The sequence below is a fragment of the Protopterus annectens genome, chromosome 7.part0 (genome assembly GCF_019279795.1).
Source record: "Protopterus annectens isolate FY-2018-M chromosome 7.part0, PAN1.0, whole genome shotgun sequence".
In the NCBI taxonomy this organism is placed as follows: domain Eukaryota; kingdom Metazoa; phylum Chordata; order Ceratodontiformes; family Protopteridae; genus Protopterus; species Protopterus annectens.
Window position 1 is genome coordinate 105,614,133 of NC_056739.1, and position 22,244 is coordinate 105,636,376.

At 43.6% G+C, this 22,244-nt stretch overlaps 1 protein-coding gene across 3 annotated transcripts in view; it reads right to left on the bottom strand.

Annotated features, from left to right (window-relative positions):
• The window catches only part of BRPF3 (bromodomain and PHD finger containing 3), a 1,617,494-nt gene that overhangs the window by 1,228,624 nt on the left and 366,626 nt on the right, over window positions 1-22,244 (bottom strand). For all 3 annotated transcript variants that reach the window (XM_044076533.1, XM_044076534.1, XM_044076535.1), the window contains one exon: window positions 8,397-8,528. In XM_044076533.1, coding sequence (XP_043932468.1) covers window positions 8,397-8,528 — 132 coding nt within the window. The remainder of the gene's footprint in view (window positions 1-8,396; window positions 8,529-22,244) is intronic.

Genomic DNA, 22,244 nt, shown 5'->3' on the forward strand with positions numbered 1-22,244 from the left:
CACAAAGAACATCTGGCAGTTTAAGGCCCTAATGGCCAAGGTTGCAGAAGTGTATACCTTCTTACCCCATCTATCCAGCACCCTGGAATCTCTATCACAGGGGGTAGGATTTTTGGCAGTAGTAGCCTTAATGTCCTTGGGTCCCTGTGAAATGGTCTCAGGATCCGCAGTAGGATTTTTAAAAAGGTACCCTGTAATACCCATCAAGTTTTCTGGGAGCAGGAGGTAAAGAGTCAGGGACCAGGCTACATTCCGAGAAGGCATCATGTACAATGTCCAGTACAGGAGGGATAGCTAAAGGTCTGTGTTGAGGGAGGAGTAAGAATTCCCTAAGCCTCTTTTTGGAGTCGGAGTAATCCTGGTTTTCCCAGCGGAAATGCTCCCTAAGAGAGTATGCAAGGTTTCACCAAAAGAAAAATCCTCTGGAAGGGAAGCAGAGGGAATGGAGTCCTCTGCATCAGAATCTTCATAGGTAGAGTAAATCCTGGTCATCACAGAAAACAGAAATTTCAGAATCCTGATCAGAAGGAAAAACAGCCCTAGGTCTCTTAGTGGGGGAAGGGTGGCTTCCCCTGATTAGAGTAATAAGGTCTTCAGCCATTCTTATAATTTGTTTTTTAGGCATAGAGGCCTGACCATGCGGTCTGGGCATCGGCTTTTGAGTTTTAGGCCTTGAAAAAGAAGATGGCGTCTGTTTAACATGCAAGTCAGTAAGGCCTGAATACACCCTCAGAAGCCGGTGCCTGCAGAGTGGCTCTGGACCCATCCAAGGTAGAGACATCTGCAGATTCCACAGTCGAAGAAGCATCTCGCGGCATACCGGACTCCGAATGGGTCTCAGTAGAAGCCTGCGAGACTGAAGTAGCGGGTATCAGGGGCTGCAAAAGTGCCTTACTGAGTACCGGCGAACTGGCGACTAGCTTAGGAGAAGCATCGTCAGCAGCTTTGGACCTAAGCGGTCTGTCTCTACCTTTTTCTTTGCATTTTTTCGGAATGTAGGAAGTCGGGTGGCTTACAGAAGCCATTTCTGGATAATTGAACAGAGTACCAAAATATTTAGATGCATAAATGAACCGACGACAAATAGTACGAGGTTTGAATAAGGCACAAAACCGACAGTGAAGTACGCTGTGGTCTGAGCCTAAGCAAAGAATGCAGTACGAATGAAAATCTTTGAGGTATTTGCTTTCCACAAGAAATACAACTGTTAACTTTTACTGACATCGGTTTAGAGCAAGAAAAAGGATCCCAACAGGGTACTTAGCTTAGTTGAAGACTTCGAATCTGAAACTCGAAAACGACATTTCAGGAGTCGGCCGACCGGCACTTGCAAACTGCTTCTGCTTTGGGCACCGCACGGCAAGAAAGACTGATGTAATGGCGTCGGCTGCATGCTTTATACCCCTGACTGCCTGACGTCATGGAAGATGAGACAGCAACCGACGCAGGACACAAGACTTTAATAATCAGGCAGACTGAGGGCTACTGCAAGCAGATAACCCAAATGTGATGACTGCAACAGTGAAACACGAAGAACATCAGCATAAAGGATAACAAGGAGATGGGGAAGGTCGCAAGGAAGTTTGTTAATGAATATGGAGAAGAAGAGGTTTCAGGAATGGATCCTTGTAAATGTCTAAAGCATGCAAACATAGGAATATCGCATATGACAGTGAGGACTGAGACTCAAACTGAATTACTAAAAAAAATAAATAAAATACTACAGTCATTGGCAGTAAGCAGTTATGCAGCCAAATTACTACATGATGCAATGACAATAAATAAAGAGCAGATCCCTATGCATAAAACCTTCATTAAAATTTAGATTCTTCCAACCAATGAAAAGGAATAACCTAATCAAGGACCTACCAATGGGAATCCTCAATACTAAATCACACCTGTAATACAAATGGCTAGCAGACACTTACTCTTTCAAAAATGCAAAATGGGGATAGCAGTGGAACCCAGTACAAGAAAAGTATAGTTTTGTACCTACCATAAATGTAGATGTTCGAGTATTCACACTGCTGCAGTCATCACTCTTGGGTTATCCTGCCATCAGGCGGTCCCGCAGTTGGTCCGAGTTCCAAAGTCTTGGTCCAGCGTCGGTTGCTATCGCTTCTTCCCTGACGTCAGTGCGCAAGGGGTATATAAGATGCATCCAACGCCATTTTCTTCAGTTTTTCTTGCCCCAGATGTCAGGTGACCCCAGTAGGTAGGCAATACATATTGCTATATAAAAAAATACATATAAAAATAAAACAATACCTTCAGTCATATGCAAATACACCACAGAGGTTGTATAGGATAGAAAGGAATAGATAAGTCCAGCTAGTTCAGAGGGGATGGAGGGAGGGTAACCTGGACTGCAGCAGTGTGAACACTCAAACATCTACATTTATGGTAGGTACAAAACTGTACTACGTTCATCATGTTACACTGCTGCAGTCATCACTCTTGGGTTGAATCCCAAAAGCTAAAGATGGGTGGTGGAACTAAACAGGGTTTGGAGAGGCTAGTAGGCCCTGCAGAACTGCAGTGGCAAAGCCAGCTCTGGTTTTAGAGTATAGAGGTAAGTGATAGTGTTTGGTGAAGGTGTGCACTGAACTTCAAGTTGCAGCCTCCAAAATATCCTTGGTTGGTACCCCTCTGAGGAAGGCTGTTGATGTAGCTGTTGCCCTGGTGGAATGGGGCCTGATGTTACCAGGCACAGATTTACCATGGTGTGTGTAGCAGAAACGGATGCAATGTCCTATCCATTTTGAAATGGTCTGTTTTGAGATAGCTTTTCCTTGAGATCCTGCAGCATAGGATACAAAGAGCTGGTCAGATTTTCTGAAACCCTTAGTTTTATCCAAGTAGTAACGTAATTGACTGTGAACGTCTAAAGAGTGTAGGAGCATTTCCCCTTTGTTCTGAGGGTTTGGATAAAAGGTGGGCAAATGAATGGTTTGGTTTAGGGCCACACTGGATACCACCTTTGGCATAAAGGAAGGGTTAGTTCGTAAAGAGACTCTTGTCTTGATGAAAAATAATGAAAGGCTCCACTGCCATTAGGGCCTGTAGTTCTGAGACTCTTCGTGCTGAAGTTATTGCTAGCAGCAGGGCAGTTTTCCATGACAGGAACTGTAGATCAGCAGTGAAAACTGGTTCAAAGGGCAGAAGTGTAAGCTTTTCCAGAACAAAGTTGAGATTCCAAGTTGGTGTTGGTGCTCTCCGGGGCAGTCTTATGTTCTTAGCCCCTCTGAGGAACTGTCTTAGTAATGGATGTGAAAATATAGGAGGATCTGTGTTCTATTGAGCTGAAATAGCTGAGGCGCGGATCTTTTAATAGATGAGAAGGAAAGTCCTTTGTGCAACACCTCAGTTAAATATTGAAGAATCTGAGAAATATTTGGGACAAGGGGATTTTGGCCTTTAGCCTGGTTCCAGGCGCAGAATCTTTTCCATTTGTCTGAATAGACTTTCCTGGTGCTGGGCCTCCTGGCCTCCAGAATGACGTCCATCACAGCTTTAGAGAGAAGTGTTGACTGGTTATTTAGGCAATTTGCCATGCAGCCAGATTTAAAGTCTTGAGCTGGCTGTGTAGAATCTGATTGTTTTGTTGAGTGAGCAGGTGAGGAATTGTAGGCAAAATCCATGGTGGCCCTTGAGCTATGTTCCTTAGCATTGGATACCAGTGTTGGCGTGGCCAGTCTGGAGCAATGAGTATCATTTGTGGCCTCTCTAATCTGGCTTTCAGCAGCACCTTTGCCAGAAGAGGCAATGGAGGAAAGGCATACACTGTGAATGTTTTCCAACTGAATGAGATGGCGTCCACTTTCCAAGCTAGTGTGTGGTATGTCCTTGTGCAGAATTTCCGTAGTTGGTAGTTTTGGGGGGAAGCAAACAGATCTATGTCTGGGCTCCCCCATTTTTGAGTTATCATTGCGAATACTTGTGGACATAGTTTCCACTCATGAGGATCTGTGATGTTTCTGCTTAGATCGTCTGCCAGTGTGTTTTTCTTTACTGGCAGGAATTGTGCTTGTAGTTTAACTTGGTAGGTCAGTGCTGTGTTCCACAAGGTCATTGCTTGTCTGCATAGGGGGTAGGAGTGTGTGCCCCCTTGCTTGTTTATGTACCACATCACTGTGGTGTTGTCCGTCTTTATTAGGAGTTGTCCTGGATGTAGGAGTTCCTTGAAAGCTGTTAGGGCATTTTGTACAGCTAGCATCTCTTTTTGATTGATATGTAGATGCCTTTGGTTTGCAGACCATTTGCCCTGAATACACTGTCCTGCCATGTGTGCTTCCCAGGCATAATCCGATGCATCTGTTGCTATAGTTTGCCTGGCTGTGGGTAAGGTGAAAGGCTGACCCTTGTTGAGGTGACAAGCCTGAGCCCACCATAGAAACTCCTCTTGAAGGTAGGGAATGAGTGGAATTATTGTTTCCAAGCTGTGGCGGTGTTGAGACCATACGCTTTTCAGATACCATTGTAATTTCCTCATATGCAGTTTTGCAAATGGTATTAGTAGTATGCAAGATGCCATGAATCCCAAGGCCTGCAAAATTTTCTTGCAGGGAGTTGGGTCTTTGTTGTCATCATTTTGAAGTATTGAGTCAGTTGTCTTTGCTTGTCTGGCGTGAGGTAAACCATCTGGGCCGTTGTATTTAAGCTGGCACCCAGGAATATTATGTCTTGTGAGGGCACTAGTTTTGACTTCTTTTCATTTACTGTATACCCTAGGCAACTTAGTAGGTTTTTGACAAACGCCAGATGCTTTAATAGAATGTCCTTGCTTTCTGCTTGAATAAGGCAGTCGTCCAGGTATGGATATATTTGAATCCCTCTTTGTCTGCAGTATGCAATTACTGGTGCTAGGCATTTTGTGAAGACCTTAGGCGCAGTAGATAAGCCAAAGGGCAGTGCAGAGAATTGGTAATGGGTTGAACCTGCAATAAATCGGAGGTATCTTCTGCAATTTTGTCTGATAGGGACATGCAGGTATGCCTCCTTGAGGTCCAACGTTACTAGCCAAGCCTTCTTGCCCAGCATGGGAAGAAGTTGCTGTAGTGTTAGCATCGTGAATTTGGGTACTTCCAGGTATGTGTTTAGAATTGAGAGGTCCAGAATGGGTCTCCAGGCTTTGTCCTTTCAGGGAACTAGAAACAGTCTTGAGTAAAATCCTTGTCCTTGCTCCTGTGTAGGAACCTGTTGAATGGCTCTCATGTCCATGAGGGCTGAAATTTGCTTTTGAGCCTCTGCCCATCGATCTGGTGGCAGGTTTGGCATTCCTTTTATCCTTGGCAAAGTGTGAAAGTGGAATCTGTATCCTTGAGATACAATATTTAGGACCCATTTGTCTTTTGTGATGATGTGCCAATTGTCTGCAAAAAGTGCTAGTTTTCCCCCCAAGGGAGCTGCCAAGAGGGTTTTGCTTGGTAGTCTGAGGGATAAGTCATTGTGTTTGTCTTCTGGTAGTTTGAGACCCATCTTCTCCTCCTTTTTGGGTTGTGGCACTCCATTGTCGAGGCTGGTAAGAGCCTTGTGGCTGGCCTCTGCCTCTTGGGCGTCTGTATCTGCCCCTCTGTGGTCTGGCAGAAGCTGGAAAAGGACCAGTTTTTGGTTGGCCAATTTCTGCTGAAACGAGGAGGTCGAACCTGTAAAAAATCCTTGACCGTCTGCATAGATTTTGCCTTATCCTACATTTTCTTTAAAACTACTTCTGCTTTTACACCAAATAAAACATCCTGCTGTAAGGGTGCATCCAATAACTTTGCTTTAACATGACCAGGTAAAGTTTGTTCTTTAACTAAGCATGCCTATGTATGACAGACCCTGTCACTGCTGCTCTACAAGAAGCTTCCAATGAATCAAATCCACATTGCAAAGTATGTTTTCCCAATCGTTCAGATGAATGCAACAAATCTTGCATTTCCTTGTAATCTGGCTGGTCTGTATGTGCGAGTATTTTTTGTTTTAATTGAGACATCAGATATTGTTGATATCTCAGCATGTGAAACTGACAATTTAAGGCCCTCATAGCTAGAGTAGCTGAGGTATACACTTTCTTTCCCCATCTGTCTAGTGCTCTAGAATCCCTTTCAGATGGCACAGGATTTTTAGCAGTAGAGGCTTTAACCCCTTTGGGACCTTGGGAAATGGTTTCTGGGTCAGCAACAGGGCTTTTATACAGGAATTTGTGTGAGTCAGGGACTCTGTAGTATCTGTCTGGTTTGGCTGGTGCAGGAGGTAGTGAATCTGGGTTAAGGCTAGATTCTGAATAATCATCATCCACAATGTCTAACACAGGTGGAATTGCAAGTGGTCTGTGCTGGGGTAGTAAAAGGAACTCTCGGAGCCTTTTCTTAGAATCAGAGTAATCCTGGCCTTCCCAGTGGAAATGTTCCATCATAGTATGTAAGGTTTCCCCAAAAGAGTAGTCTTCTGGGGGAGATGCAGAAGGGATAGACTCTTCAGCATCAGAATCTTCATAAGGGGGAAAGTAATATTCCTGTTCCTCAGAAGAGTCTGAGGAAATTGAAACCTGGTCAGAGGAAGCGTAGTCCTCCTCCTGCCTTGGCCTTTTATCAGGAGGGGGATGGGAACCCCCGATTAGGGTAATTAAGTCTTCGGCCATCTTAAGCATCTGTTTCCTAGGCATGGGGCCTTGTACTGGAGACTGCTGTGCAGTCTTCTTTGTTTTTAAAGGAGTTTTCAGTTTTGCATAGGATTTAATAGTGAGTGTAGTTGGTCTGAAGACACCTTCAGCAACTGAAGGCGTTTCAACTGCAGCGGAATCTCCTTCAGGTATGGAGTCGGAAGGGCCTAAAGGTAAAGGTTGTGGAGGCATAGTAATCACTGCTTGTGAATCGGATGTCGCCTGGGGTTCTAAATCAGCGGTCGTCAGGGGCTGCGTAGGCGCCTCACTGAAAACCGGAGAACTGGTGACTGGCCCAGCAGAGGCCTCGGAGTCCGGCTTGGATTTCAGCTGCCTGTCCTTATCTTTGTTTTTTTGATGCATTCCGGTCGTCGGTTGCTCCGACAGCATGGTATAATTAAATTTCCTACCAAAATAATGTCGGGGAAAATCAAACCGACATTTAATAGTTCGTTTATTAAACCTAGCACAAAACCGACAACCTCTGACGTCGTGGTCTGGGCCTAGGCAAGGAATACAATAAGAATGAAAGTCCTTATGAGGTATTTGCTTCCCACAAGAAATGCAATTGTTAACTTTTTCTGACATCGGACTGAGGCAAGAAAAGGTTCCCTAACGGGGTACTTAGCTTTATGAAGACTTCGGTCTGAAATTCGATTTGAAAATCTCAGGAGTCGGCCGACCGGCACTTGCGAACTGCTTCTGCTTCAGGCACCGCGCGGCAAGAAAGACTGAAGAAAATGGTGTCGGATGCATCTTATATACCCCTGGCACACTGGCGTCAGGGAAGAAGTGACAGCAACCGACGCCAGACCAAGACTTTGGAACTCGGGCCGACTGTGGGACCGCCTGACGGCAGGATAACCCAAGAGTGATGACTGCAGCAGTGTAACACGATGAACATCAAACAATAAGTATTAACTCCCATACCAGTATAAAACATTCTGAATTAAAATCGGGGACTCTAAAAGCTCACTTTATGGCTGCTCTGTCAATGCAATTTGAATGGGAAACACTGGCCTACCACTTTACTGACATATACTTTGTTACTTGGTACAGCGTGGACCGGAGGTCCGCTGTGACGACCCCTAACCGGGAAAAGCCGAAAGACACAGCTTGGTACAGCGGTACCGTTGTTGCCTCACAGCAAGAGGTTCTCCTGTTCGATTCTCAGCTGGAGCGCCTTCTGTGTGGAGTCTGCATGTCCTCCCCGTGGTCAAGTGACCTCTGAAAGACGTGTGTGAATGGGAGTGCCTTCGCTGAAGGTTTGGCGTTGAGCTAGCAACTCGGCACCATAAAAATCTACTGCCAATCAGCGGACCAGAGTTCCGCTGTGGCAACCCCTAACTGGGAAAAGCCGAAAAGACAAACAAACTTGCAAAAGATGTGACAGTATTTGGAAAAATAATGCTCCCACGTGATGCAAATCACTCTTCCTGAAAAAATGAGGTATAAAATCTAAAGAACATTTATGATGAAAATTACTACTCCTGCACAATAATGCATAAATTGAACATTTATGATGGACAATTACTACATTACAACCTATGAAACCTTTCCTGCAGAAAAGCATACTTGTGCAAGGAATTCACAACATTAAATGTCTGACCACATTGCTATCTCTCTAGTATTCACAATGCACAGATTCAGGATCCGGGGAAGAAACAAATTTGGCTTCAAAATATTTTAGCAATGGATGAGTAATTCCCTACAGGACCAGAGTTATCAAAAAATGGGAAATAACTTGTACCTGTTCACGTTTCAGTTTCTCTCGTTTACGGATCAGCTCAATAAGAAGGCGCGCCCTCTCCAGGTCATGACGCAGTTTTTGCCAATATTTCAATTCTTCTTTTACAGCACTTCTCTTCTCATCCTGCTCTCTCTATTAAGAAAATATAGAATGTTTACAAAAACTGTGCGTTAAGTAATGCCTACACTTTGTTATAATGCAGTGGCAAGTCCATCACATTCTAAACTTACTTTTAAACACAAGCTCATATACTACTACATATAGTAATGCAACTCTTCCACACATCTTTCTTGACTGGATAAAACCAGTAAACAACAGATACAGTCACTGTGCCAGCTAATTTATAAAGACATACCTCTTTCATGGGTGCTACAGCTGGGACATCCACTGGGCTCGCAGATGGATGCACTCAATGATGGACATAAACTGTAATGCCACACTTCAACCACATAAGCATGCTAGTTAATCTAGCAATCAGTAAGCAACTCCCTACAAATCAACAAACAACTGGATACTGACATCCTTCACTGCTAACAATACAATACCATGTATTTGCCAGATACGCAGAATCCAACAGCTGTGCCCAGATGAGAAAGCCTCCCACATGCAGAGGGACAGAATGGGGGGGGGGGGGGGCATAAGAATCTCTGAACCATCAAGGAGGATCCTCTTCAAAGAGCTGACACAGTAAAATAAACAAAGTGTAAGGAATTTTCCACAACAGTACATATTTGAACAGGATCACTGATGCAGCAGACATAACCCTTGGGACTTCTACCTATAGAAAGTCCAATGCTCAGCACTCCTCCCCCAACTGGCAAACATCATGTCTGTGAGGCACCACCATGTTTACAGTATATAAGCAGAATCCACCTATACCATTTTGAATTATTTCTTGTCCATGAAAATGAAGGTACTCCCCTCCACTTATGACTTCTAGGGAACAACTATTTTACAGGAGGTCCTACTACAACACATGTCCATAGTCCATGTGCCACAAAGGGAAAATGGTTCTGAGAAAACTGTCTCCCTCCTAAGCTTCCAGACCCAAGAATACAAGTGACTCTGTAAAAAGGGTTGGCTGTGGAAGATATGGGGAAGGTGGGTTGGTTCCTATGTCCAAGTCCCAAGATGCCCAAATCTGGAAAGTGGGGAAGGTGGGTGGAGGATGGAACATTTACTATTATGTTAAGTTCCTTACATGAATGTACTATAGTCATCATATGGATCACTGTCGAACAAGTGATTCCCAGTACCACTGGCTGTTCACTGTAGACTGCAGAATAATGTTTGGAAAACATATGTACAGAGAATGACATGGTTTGCTTCCAAGAAGATCTGAGTAGATACACGTCTTAGATTGCTGTGGCAGCCACAGCCCTTATAGCTTGAAATCTAGTGTGCCAATTGTGAGATCTGTCATGAGAAGAAGAGAAGAACATGAAATGAGCCAGCCATCTGGATAAAGTTTATTTAGAAAGTACTTTACTTTCTCTTTAAGGTACAAAGGAAACAAAAATTTGATCTGTGCGTCTTACACTTTTGTCCAATCCAGGCAGTTTCTCAGTTGCCTGTAGACAACCACTGAAAGTACAGCTATAAAAGAACTTACCACAACAGCAGATGTTTGAATACATCGCTGCTGCTGCTGTCCTGACTACTGGCTCTTTAGCCACAGGAGGAATGACATCCAGCCAGACTTTCAGAGCTCAACATACTTCCCCCTCCAAGCAGGGGAGATGTCCTTCCATCAGGAATGTGAGAATACTCTTAGTATAAAACCAACATCTGCCCATGCCATTTCAGAAGTCCTTTCATCAGGAATGTCAGGATGTTCCCTGAACAAAACATGTCTAAGCATGCCAGTTTAGATCTTTCTTACCCAGGAAAGTAAAGGATATTTACCATGAAACCTAAAGAAAAAGGCCCTGATTTTATCCCTCTCAAGAGAAAAAGGGAAGAAAAAGACCTTTCAAAACAGAGTTGAGAGGAGTGGGGAAAAGAGGGCTTCTCGAATCTACCTAGACATGAGCAAGCCTAAAGCCCTGTAAGACATACGGGAAAGGGACAGCATACAGTTATGATACCCTAACCCCAGCATAGGATGGCCAAAACCAGAATGAGGAAGGTACTACTGCAACAGTGATTTACTCTAGCACAGCAAGTTCTTACACATCTGCACTGTGCTCAGTTTAGATCAGCACTGTTGCATTCCAGACTACAGTTCTCAGAGCTCATAATAAGGACTTGGCCAGAGATGGCTAAGCTGCAATATACCCTAAAATATAGCCATGGCAAACCCAGCCCCAGTCCCAGAACAAATGTCCAGCTTGTAATGTTTGGAAAAGAAGGATGGATGAACATGTAGCTGTTTCTAAAATGGCCTTGACAGGCACCCCTGGAGGAAGGCCACAGTGCTGCTCATGCTGTGGGCTCTCTCAATTCTGTCTATCTTCTCACTTTTGGAGGCATAACAGAACATAATACAACAGGCTAGTCATTTGGAAACTGTCGGCACAGATATCACCTTACCATCTTTCCATATTGTAAAGGACACAAACAACTGACTAAAGCTTGTAGTTACCTTTTTTTCTGCGAAAATCATAACCTCAGCTGCCTCTGTACATCCAGGGAATGCAACATCCTTTTCTCTGTGTCAAGGACTGGCAAAGAAGGAAAGCACTTGAATGGTCTGGTTGAGGTAAACTCAGTGACTAGTTTGTATGCAAAAGATGGCTTGGTTCTAAGGCTGACCTTGCATTCGTGGAAGAATAAATATGGTTCTTTACACACCAATGCATGCAGCTGACTTCTCTCTTGTACATGTGATGGTTTCCAACAAGGAAATTTTTCAAGTCAGAGCTTTGAAGAAACCATGGCTGCAGTCTCAAATGGTGACCAGGTCAGTTTCTCTAGTAAATAACTTGGGTCTAATGCAAAGGCCTCTTTTCTGGGAGAAAAGAAGGAATCCTTTCAGATAATGTTTAACAATTAGTAGGCATGCCAGTGGCAGGTCCAAGGGAAGGAAGACTGAAATTACCTAAAGGTGTATCTTAATAGAAGCTTAGGATAATCCTGAATTAAACAGCTCACTTAAGTATTATACGTCAGGGCCTATGGTTCTGTGATGGGGTCCCAATTCCTTTTATGCAACCAGAAGTAAAACCTATTCCACTTGCAAAAGTAAGATTTCCTACAGGGAACTTCCTAGCCACCTTAACTAAGTTAAGCACATCCTCAGTAAACTGGTGCCTAAGGACAGAGTCCAATCATTCAAGATGTGAGCTGCAAGGTCACCAGGTTGGAATTTATGCTGCCCCCCTTATTTTCAGATATGAGATTCAAGTGCAGAGGCACTGCATGATGCTACCCACCGCAGTACGTTTTTACAAGGTGGTAAAATCAGTACTGCCTGAGCCAAAGGGGGAACTATCAAAAACATACTTGGCACTGCTTCCCTTACGTTCTAGATCACTATAGGGAGTAGGGGGAATCAGAAGGAGTGCAAACAGAAAGTACACTTGTGTACACTTACCATAAATGTAGATGTTTGAGTGTATTCATTGTTGCAGTCATTACATTTGGGATACCTGCTTGGAGGTAGCCCTCAGTCGGCCTGATTATCAAAGTCTTGGGTCTTGCATCGGTTGCTGGCTTATCTTCCATGATGTCAGGTAGTCAAGGGTATAAAGCATGCAGCTGATGCCATTACATCAGTTTTTCTTGTCCCAGACGTCAGGTGCCCCCATAATGGGAAGCATTTAAATATATATAGTTACGCCTCCAACAAAAAGCAAATATACCAGAAAGCTAAAGTATAGTAAACAAGAAAAGACATATAGCCAATAGAGGTCAGGGGGGGGGAGGGTAACCAGGACTGCAACAGTAAATACACTCGAACATCTACATTTATGGTAAGTGTACACAACTGTACTATGTTCTTCGTGTCTCACTGTTGCAGTCATTACACTTGGGTAGATCCCCAAAGCTAAGGAAGGGAGGAGGCAGGTATTGAGCATTAGGAGTAGCTATTAGGCCCTGCAAGACTGCAGTGGCAAAACCAGCTCTGGATTTAGAGAAAATTGGCAAGTGATAATGCTTGAAAGTATGTACAGAACTCCAGGTAGCAGCTTCTAGGATGTCCCTGGTAGGAACACCTCTGAGAAAGCCTGTAGAAGTAGATGCAGCCCTGCACCCCTTGTGGAGTAGGTTTTCCCATGGTGCTTACAGCAGAAAAGAATGCAATGACCTACCCACTTAGAAATGGTTTGCTTGCAAATGGCCTTCCCCTCTGCCCATGCAGCAAAGGCAACTAGCAGCTGTTCAGATTTCCTGGGAGGCTTGGTCCTGTCCAAGTAAAATCCAAGTTGCCTGTGCACGTCCAAGGAATGCAGTTATTTGTTCCCCTTTGTTCTGTGGATTAGAAAAGAAGGTTGGCAAATGAATGGACTGATTACGGGCCACACTGGATACCACCTTGGGAATGAATGAAGGACTGGACCTGAGGGACACCCTGTCAGCATGAAAGATGATGAAAAGCTCCACTGCCATGAGGGGCTTGTAATTCATACACCCTTCTTGCCGAAGTGATGGCTAGGAGGAAGGCTGTTTTCCAAGAAAGGAATTTCAATTCTGCAGTTGCAGATGGCTCAAAAGGAGGTAGAGTGAGCTTTTCCAATACAAACTTAAGGTCCCAGGCAGGAGTAGGAGCTCTCCTGAGTGGTCTTAAATTTTTGGCCCCTCTGAGGAATTGTTTCAGTAGGGGGTGAGAGAAAAGGGGTGGTTCAGTATTACAGTGTGCTGAAATGGCTGAGGCATGAATTTTAATGGAAGAGAAGGAAAGGCCCTTGTGAAGCATCTCTGTTAAGCATTGAAGAATATGGGGTACATTGGGCACTGTAGTGCCCATCCCCTGAGTCTGGCTCCAGGAACAGAATAGTACAGTTGTGTACACTTACCATAAATGTAGATGTTCGAGTGTATTCACTGTTGCAGTCATTACATTTGGGTAATCTGCTGGCAGGTTGCCATCAGTCGGCCTGAATAACAAAGTATTGGGACCTGCATTGGTTGCTGTCCCTTCTTCTATGAAGTCAGGTCGTCAGGGGTATAAAACATGCAGCCGACGCCATTTTAATCAGTTTTTTCTAGCCCCAGATGTCAGGTGGCCCTCAAATGGGGAGCAAAATATATATATATATATGTATATATACATGTAATTTAGAATACAAAAAATATGCCTCCAAATAAAAGTAAATACAACTAGAAGGCTTTTGAGCTTAGTAACCGAAAGAAGAGGTATAAAAAGAGAAAAATAGGGGGCTGGCAAGTGGGTAACGAGGACTGCAACAGTGAATACACTTGAACATCGACATTTATGGTAAGTGTACACAACTGTACTATGTTCTTCGTGTTTCACTGTTGCAGTCATTACATTTGGGTAGAATCCCAAAGCTATGGTTGGGAGGATGGAATTATACAGCATTAGGAGCAGCTATAAGGCCCAGCAGGACAGCAGTGGCAAAGCCTGCTCTGGATTTAGAGAAGAGAGGTAAATGGTAATGCTTGGTGAACGTATAAACTGAGCTCCAGGTAGCAGCTTCTAGAATGTCTCTGGTAGGAACCCCTCTGAGAAAGGCTCCAGAAGCAGATGCAGCCCTGGTGAAATGGGATCTGATCCCCTTGGGGACAGGTTTACCATGATGCACGTAGCAGAAAAAAATACAATGGCTTATCCATTTTGAAACTGTCTGCTTTGAGATAGCCTTTCCCTCTGCCCGTGCAGCAAATGCCACCAGTAGTTGCTCAAATTTTCTTAGAGAATTTGTTCTGTTCAAGTAGAATCTTAGTTATCTGTGTACATCCAATGAATGCAGAATCCACTCCCCTTTGTTCTGTGGATTTGGGAAAAAAGTTGGCAGATGAATGGTCTGATTAAGAGCCACACTGGATACCACTCTAGGCATAAAGGATGGATTGGTCCTGAGCACTACCTTGTCTAGGTAGAAAATAATAAAGGGCTCCACTGCCATGAGAGCCTGTAGTTCTGAGATCCTTCTAGCTGAAGTGACTGTTAAAAGAAAAGCTGTCTTCCAAGAGAGAAATTTTATGTCCGCAATAGCAGCTGGCTCAAAAGGAGGCAGGGAGAGTTTTTCCAACACAAAATTGAGGTCCCATGCAGGAGTTGGTGCTCTCTCCTGGGAGGTCTTAAATTTTTGGCCCCTCTGAGATGCTGCTTTAGCAGGGGATGAGAAAAGAGGGTAAGCTCTGTGTTGTAATGAGTTGAAATGGCAGAGGCGTGGATTTTTATGGAAGAGAAAGATAGGCCCTTGTGAAGCATCTCAGTTAAATATTGCAGAATCTGAGGAATATTGGGCATCTCTGTGCTTTTACTCCTTGTTCCTGATTCCAGGCACAGAATCTTTTCCATTTATCAGCATAAGATTTTCTAGTGCTAGGCCTTCTAGCCTCCAAAATGACACCCATCACAGGTTTGCTGAGAGATGTAACTGGTGAAATTAGTTGAGTAGCCATGCTGCAAGATTCAGAGTTTGGAGCTGAGTGTGTAGAATTTGAAAGTTCTTCTGAGACAGTAAATAAGGTGTCTGAGGCAGGTACCACGGAGGAAGGTGTGACATATTGCGTAGGAGCGGGTACCAGTGTTGGTGAGGCCAGTCTGGAGCAATCAGAATCATTTTTGGTTTTTCCTGTCTGACTTTTGTAAGACTTTGGAGAGCAGAGGCAGAGAGGGAAAGGGATAGACTGATGGGTTTTTCCAGCTGAAGGCTACAGCATCCACTTTCCAAGCTTTTATTTGATGAATTATTGTGCAGAATTTGTCCAACTGATAGTTTTGGGGTAAAGCAAAAAGATCTATGTCTGGGCTCCCCCAGTTGCGTGTCAACATGCTGAAGATTTGCTGATCCAGTTTCTATTCGTGTAGGTCCATAAGATTTCTGCTTAGTTCGTCTGACAGAGTATTTTGTTTTCTTGGCAGGAATTGAGCCTGTAGATGTATTTGGTAAGTCAAGGCTGTGTTCCACAAAACCATGGTTAGTCTGCAAAGGGGGTAGGAATGGGTACTCCCCTGCTTGTTTATGTACCACATAACTGTGGTGTTGTCCGTCTTTATCAGTAGTTGTCCTGGATGAAGAAAGCCCTTGAAAGATGTCACAGCATTCTGTACAGCTAGTATCTTTTTCTGGTTGATATGCAGGTGCATTTGATTTGGGCTCCATTCACCATGAATGCATCTCCCTGCCAGATGTGTCCCCCAAGCATAGTCTGATGCGTCTGTAGTCAGGGTTTGGGTGGCAGAGGGTGGAATGAATGACAGTCCCTTGTTTTGGTGTCAGGCCTCTGCCCACCAAAGGAACTCTTGCTGCAGGCAAGGAATGATAGGAATCATTGTTTCCAGGCTGTGACAATGTTGACTCCATAAGCTTTTTAGGTACCATTGTAGTTTCCTCATATGCAGTCTTGCATATGGAATTAGTAGAATGCAGGAAGCCATGAACCCCAAGGCCTGCAGAATTTGTCTTGCAGATAACTGGGTTTTTGTGGCCACTTGTTTGAAGTAAGTCATCAATTGGATTTGTTTGTCTGGCGTGAGGTAAGCCATCTGGGCAGTTGTATTCAAGCTTGCACCCAGGAATGTAATTTTTTGAGAGGGTACCAGTTGTGATTTCTTTTCGTTTATGGTGTACCCTAGGCAAGTTAGAAGCCTTTTTACAAACGCCAGATGCTGTAGGAGTGTCCTTGTTTTCTGCCTGAATTAGACAATCATCCAGATATGGAAAAATTTGAATGTTTCTTTGTCTGCAAAATGCAATTACTGGTGCCAGGCACTTTGTGAAGACCCTGGACGCAGTAGATAAGCCAAAGGGCAGTGCAGAGAACTGGTAATGCAAATAGCCTGCTTTGAAGCGGAGGTAACTTCTGCAAGATTCCTTGATTGGGATATGCAGGTAAGCCTCTTAAGTCTTGAGTTACCAGCCAGGCATCCTTGCCTAGCATAGGCAGTAACTGTTGTAGAGTCAGCATCTTGAATTTTGGAATGTCCAGGAAAGTATTTAGAATGGATAAGTCCTTGTTCAGGGTAATTAGATGCCAATTTTGTGCATGAAGTGCTAGTTTCCCCCCCAAAGGAGCTGCCAAAAGATAAGTGCTTGGAAATGACAGAGGACAGTCATTGAGGCTGTTTACCGTAGGGGGTGCTTTGTTACTTCCAGATTTAGAGGTGGAGGCACCCCATTGTTTTGTTCTGTAAGTTCCTTGTGACTGAAACCTGGAGCCTTTGGAATGCCTGGGTTTGACCTGAGCATCTCTGGTGGGTACTGGAAAGGACGAATTCTTAGCAGGCCAGTGCACTTGTAGGAGATCTTTTACAGTTTGCATAGATTTAGCTTGGTCTTCCATCTTTTTCAAAACTTCTTCTGCCTTACTACCAAATAGGACTGTCCTGTTGTAAAGAAGCATCCAACAATTTTGCTTTAACATGATCAGGCAGATTTTGCTCCTTGAGCCAAGCATGCCTTCTTACCACAGATCCAGTTACATCAGCCCTGCAAGAGGCCTCCAATGAATCAAAACCACATTGCAACATATGCTTTCCAACTTGTTCAGCTGAATGCAATAAATCCTGTAACTCTATTTTCCACACAGTCAGAAATCAACATCATTTTCTGTTTAAGTAAGCCCATGACATGCTGCTGATATTTAAGCATATGAAATTGACAGTTTAAAGCCCTGATTGCCAGGGTTGCAGAAGTGTAAACCTTCTTACCCCATCTATCCAGCGCCCTGGAGTCTCTATCAGAAGGGGTAGGATTTATAGCAATAGAAGCCTTAACACCCTTGGGACCCTGAGAAATTGTTTCAGGGTCAGCAGTAGGGTTTTTAAAAAGAAATTTGTGGGAGTCAAGGATCCTGTAATATCTGTCTGGCTTACTAGGAGCCGGAGGCAGGGAATCAGGAGCCATATTGGATTCTGAGAAAACATCAACAATGTGTAGAACAGGAGGTATTAGTCAAAGGCCTATGCTGAGGAAGAAGAAGGAAATCCCTAAGCCTCATTTTGGATTCTGAAAAATTCTGACTCTCCCAATGAAAATGTTCTCTTAATGTATTCAAAGTTTCTCCAAAAGAAAAATCCTCAGAAGGAGAAAAGGGATGGATTCTTCTGCATCGAGTCCTCATAAGGTGGAATAGATAATTCCTGACCAGAAGAGGAATCAGAAGAAATGGAAACCTGATCTGAAGATTCATAGTCAGTGCCTTGCCTAGGCCTCTTAGCAGGAGGGGGTTGGGAACCCCTGATCAAGGTAATTAAATCCTCAGCCATTATGATCATTTGTTTTTTAGGCATAGGGGCCTGAGCATGTGGTCCATGCGTCAGTTTTTTAGACACAGAAGTTGGTTTTAGTCTTGTTTGTGAGGATGGTGTCGGTTTAATACACAAATCTTTAGGCCAGAAAACACCCTCAAAAGCCGGTGCCTGCTCAGTGGCTCCGGACCAATCTAAGGGAGACACATCTGTGGGTTCAATACTTGAAGTGTCTCGTGGCATACAGGACTCCGAGTGGGTCTCAGTAGACGCCTGCGAATCAAAAGTAGTGGGTATCAGGGGCTGCGAAAGTGCCTCACTGAGTACCGGCAAACTGATGACTGGCTTAGGAAAAGCTTTGTCGGTTTTGGACTTCGACGGTCTGTCTTTTTCTTTGCGTTTTTTGTGAATTCCGGTAGTCGGATTGCTAAACGATGACATTTCTGGATAGTTAAATCTTGAGCCAAAATATTTAGATGCAAAAATATACTGACACTTAATAGTGCGTTGGTTACATTTAGCACAAAACCGACAGTGAGGCACGTTGTGATCAGGGCCTAGGCAAGGAATACAGTACAAATGAAAATCCTTATGAAGTATTTGCTTCCCACAAGTAATACAATTATTAACTTTTACTAACATCGGTAAGGAGCAAGAAAAAGTTTCCCTAACGGGGTACTTAGCTTTAGGTTGAAGACTTTGGTTCAGAAACTCAAAAACGAAAATTTCAGGAGTCTGCCGACCGGCACTTGCGAACTGCTTCTGCTTCGGGCACTGCATGGGAAGAAAGACGGATTAAAATGGCATCAGCTGCATGTTTTATACCCCTGACGACCTGAAGTCATGGAAGAAGGGACAGCAACCAACGCAGGACCCAAGACTTTGTTAATCAGGCCGACTGAGGGCAACCTGTCAGCAGATTACCCAAATGTAATCACTGCTACAGTGAAACACAAAGAACATCTTTTCCACTTTTCAGCATAGGATTTTCTAGAACTAGGCCTCCTTGCCTCCGGGATGACATCCAGCACTTATTTGCTGAGGGATGGTATAGAAGAACTCTGGTAATTAGCCAGCCTGCCAGGTTCAGGGTATGAAGCTGGGGGTACAGAATCTGGACCTCCTGCTGGGACAATAGGGAAGGAGTCTGAGGCAGGTGCCATGGTTCCAGTAGTGACATACTGCGCAAGAGGGGGTACACCAGTGTTGGCGTGGCCAGTCTGGTGCAATGAGCATTGTCCTTGGTTTGTCCTGTTTGATCTTTTGTAAAACATTTGAGAGGAGAGACAGAGGGGGGAAGGCATAAAATGAGACACTTTCCCAGGTAAAGGACAGGGCATCCACTTTCCAAGCTTGTCTGTGGAGAGTCCTTGTGCAGAATTTGTCCAATTAGTAGTTCTGAGGGGAGACAAACAGGTCTATCTCTGGGCTCCCCCAGTTGTTTCTCAACATGTTGAATACCTTTGGCTCCAGTTTTCACTCGTGTGGGTCCATGAGATTTCTGCTTAGGTCGTCTGCCAGTGTATTTAGCTTGCCTGGCAGGAATTGAGCTTGTAGGTGGCACTTGGTAGCTCAAGGCTGTGTTCCACAGAGCCATGGCTAGTCTGCAGAAGGGGTATGAGTGAGTTCCCCCATGCTTGTTTATGTACCACATAACAGTGGTGTTTGTCCATCTTTACCAATAATTGTCCTGGAAAAATGTGGTCCTTGAAGGCTGTCAGAGAATTCTGTACAGCTAACACTTCTTTTTCATTGATATGCAGGTGCCTTTGACTCGGGTTCCATTTGCCCTGAATGCACTGCCCTGACAAGTGGGCCCCCCACGCATAGTCTGATGCGTCTGTTTTTAGGGTTTGGGCGGCAGCGGGTAGAGTGAATGGCAGTCTCTTGTTGTGGTGGCAGGCCTCTGCCCACACCAAAGGAACTCTGTCTTTATACACGGAATTATGGGAATCATTGATTCCAAGTCCTGAGAATGTTGACACCATAGGCTTTTTAGATACCACTGTAGTTTCGTCATATGCAGTCTTGCATATGGAATTAGTAGAATGCAAGAGGCCATGAACCCCAGGGCTTGCAGTATTTTCCTTGCAGATAGCCGAGTCTTTGTGGCCAGTAGTTTGAAGTAGGCTGTCAAATAAACTGGTTTCTCTGGTGTGAGGTAGGCCATCTGGGAAGCTGCATTCAAGCTTGCTCCCAGGAATACAATTTGTTGGCAGGGTACTACGTGAGATTTCTTTTCGTTTATGGTGTACCCCAGTGAGGTTAGCAGTTTCTTTGCCCTTCGGGCTCACTCCACTCCCCTACCCTACCCCCAATTCCCACCCACCCCCACTGGTCCTACTTTTATACCTCTTGAAACCACACCCCTACACAATTCATACAAATCAGACACACCCTAACTACAACATCCCTCCCTCCTCTATCACAATACACCCACCAATTTCACAACTCTCCTCCTCCTCTAATTCTACACTTACTATTACTTCCTATTTCATCTCTCACCCTCTCTTCCCAACTATGCACATAACACTGAACCCTTCTCAACTACAAATACTAGTCATACTATCGCTTTTAACTCCACTCACAACTACCTATATCTTAACCTCCTTTGAACAACCCATACACTCTACCTCTACATTCCCCTCCTTTCAAACCTCTTCACCTATAACCTCATTTGCTGTGACTTTCCAAAATCCCACTTATAAATCCAACTACTTTCTAGCTAAATTTCACAGACTAGCTCATATTAAATTCTATAACCATAAAACTAGAAAATTCACCAACTACTTTTGTACAAATCTTCAACCCAAACAACATCCACTCCCACACTCACTTTAAGACGGAGACATTCATCCAAACACTGGCCCTCAGCACACCCAGACCATAGAAACCAACAACAATAACAAAACTAGGCCTATATCTCCAACAAAATGTACCAACTCACTCACCTTAGCTCATCTGAATATACGTAGTATTTGTAACAAAATTGCTCAACTCCATGCACTCCTCGATGTCAACCAATTTGATATCCTATGCCTATCAGAAACATGGCTAAAACCTTTTATTAAAGACAATGAAATCACACCATCAGGATATAATATCATAAGACTTGACCACCCAACAAAAAAGGGAGGTGGTGTTGCAATTCTTTATAAATCACAGCTACAAATCACCACTACAAACCTGAACCTCCCCTTAGTCAATAATGCCGAACTAATATGTTCTAAACTCCAACTAAACAAAAGCAAAGCTATTTATATAATTTGTATATATCTTCCCCCAGGAAATAACATTAACGCTCTTGAGTCCATCCTTAGTTGGCTCTCTTCTAATGTTCACAAAAACATTAATCTTAGGTGACCTAAACATTGATTGGAATTCTGGCAACAACTCAAATCCTACCTTCCACATTAACCTACATGGTCTCTCTCAACTTATATCAGGCCCTACCAGAACTAATAAAATCAATAATAATGAAACCACATTAGACTGGATACTTACAAACACTCCCCAACAACCCTATAACTCTGGCACCCTACCAGATGACCTAAGTGATCACTCATTAACTTATATTATTAGAAAAAAAAAGCAAAATAAATTTTCCAACCACTTTCCGAACATTACATTCAAAAAAGCAATTTAACTCAGAACTTTTTCTAACAGAACTAAAGCAATGTAACTGGACCCCTCTAAAGATACTCCATCTTAACGATGCAGTACAATACTTCAACTCCACGTTCGTATCTATTCTAGATCAGCACGCACCAACTCACACTATTAGAACCAAAACCAAACCATCCCCCTGGCTAAGCAACAATACTAGACAAAAAATCATTACCAGAAACAAAGCCTGAACTAAATGGCATACTACCAAGAACCAAACTGACCATCAAACCTTCAGAGAATGTAGAAACAACACAAAAAAAGCCATACTGTTAGACAAAAAGAACTACTACCTTCATTTACAACAAACATCCAATAAGGAACCAAAAAAATTCTGGTCCAACATCAATAATCTTCTATCCCCAGGCCAATCTATTACACCCAACCCACAACACTCTAACCCTGACAACCCTATACAAACAGAAAATGCCTTTAACTCCTTCTTCACTAATACTATACAAAATCTTGAAAATCACCTATCTCCCGATACTCAAAGATACTTCCTTCTTCTGTAAATACACCCTGCTCATTTCACTTTCTTCCTATTTCTACATCATATATCTCTTCCTTGCTACAAAAACTTAAACCTACCACCCCCTCCGCAGACAAACTCCCTGCAAAGTTCTTGCAAATAGGAGCTAAAGCCATTGCGTATCCCATTTCTATATTAATAAACAGATACATCAATGAACAAAACTGTCCCTGAAATCTGGAAAATATCTCACATTATCCCACTACATAAAGGAGGAAACTCTAATGAATTCTCTAACTATCGTCCCCATAGCTTTGCTATCCCCTATTGCCAAAATTATGGAAAAATGTATCCATAAACAACTCCTAAACCATCTTCTCCAACA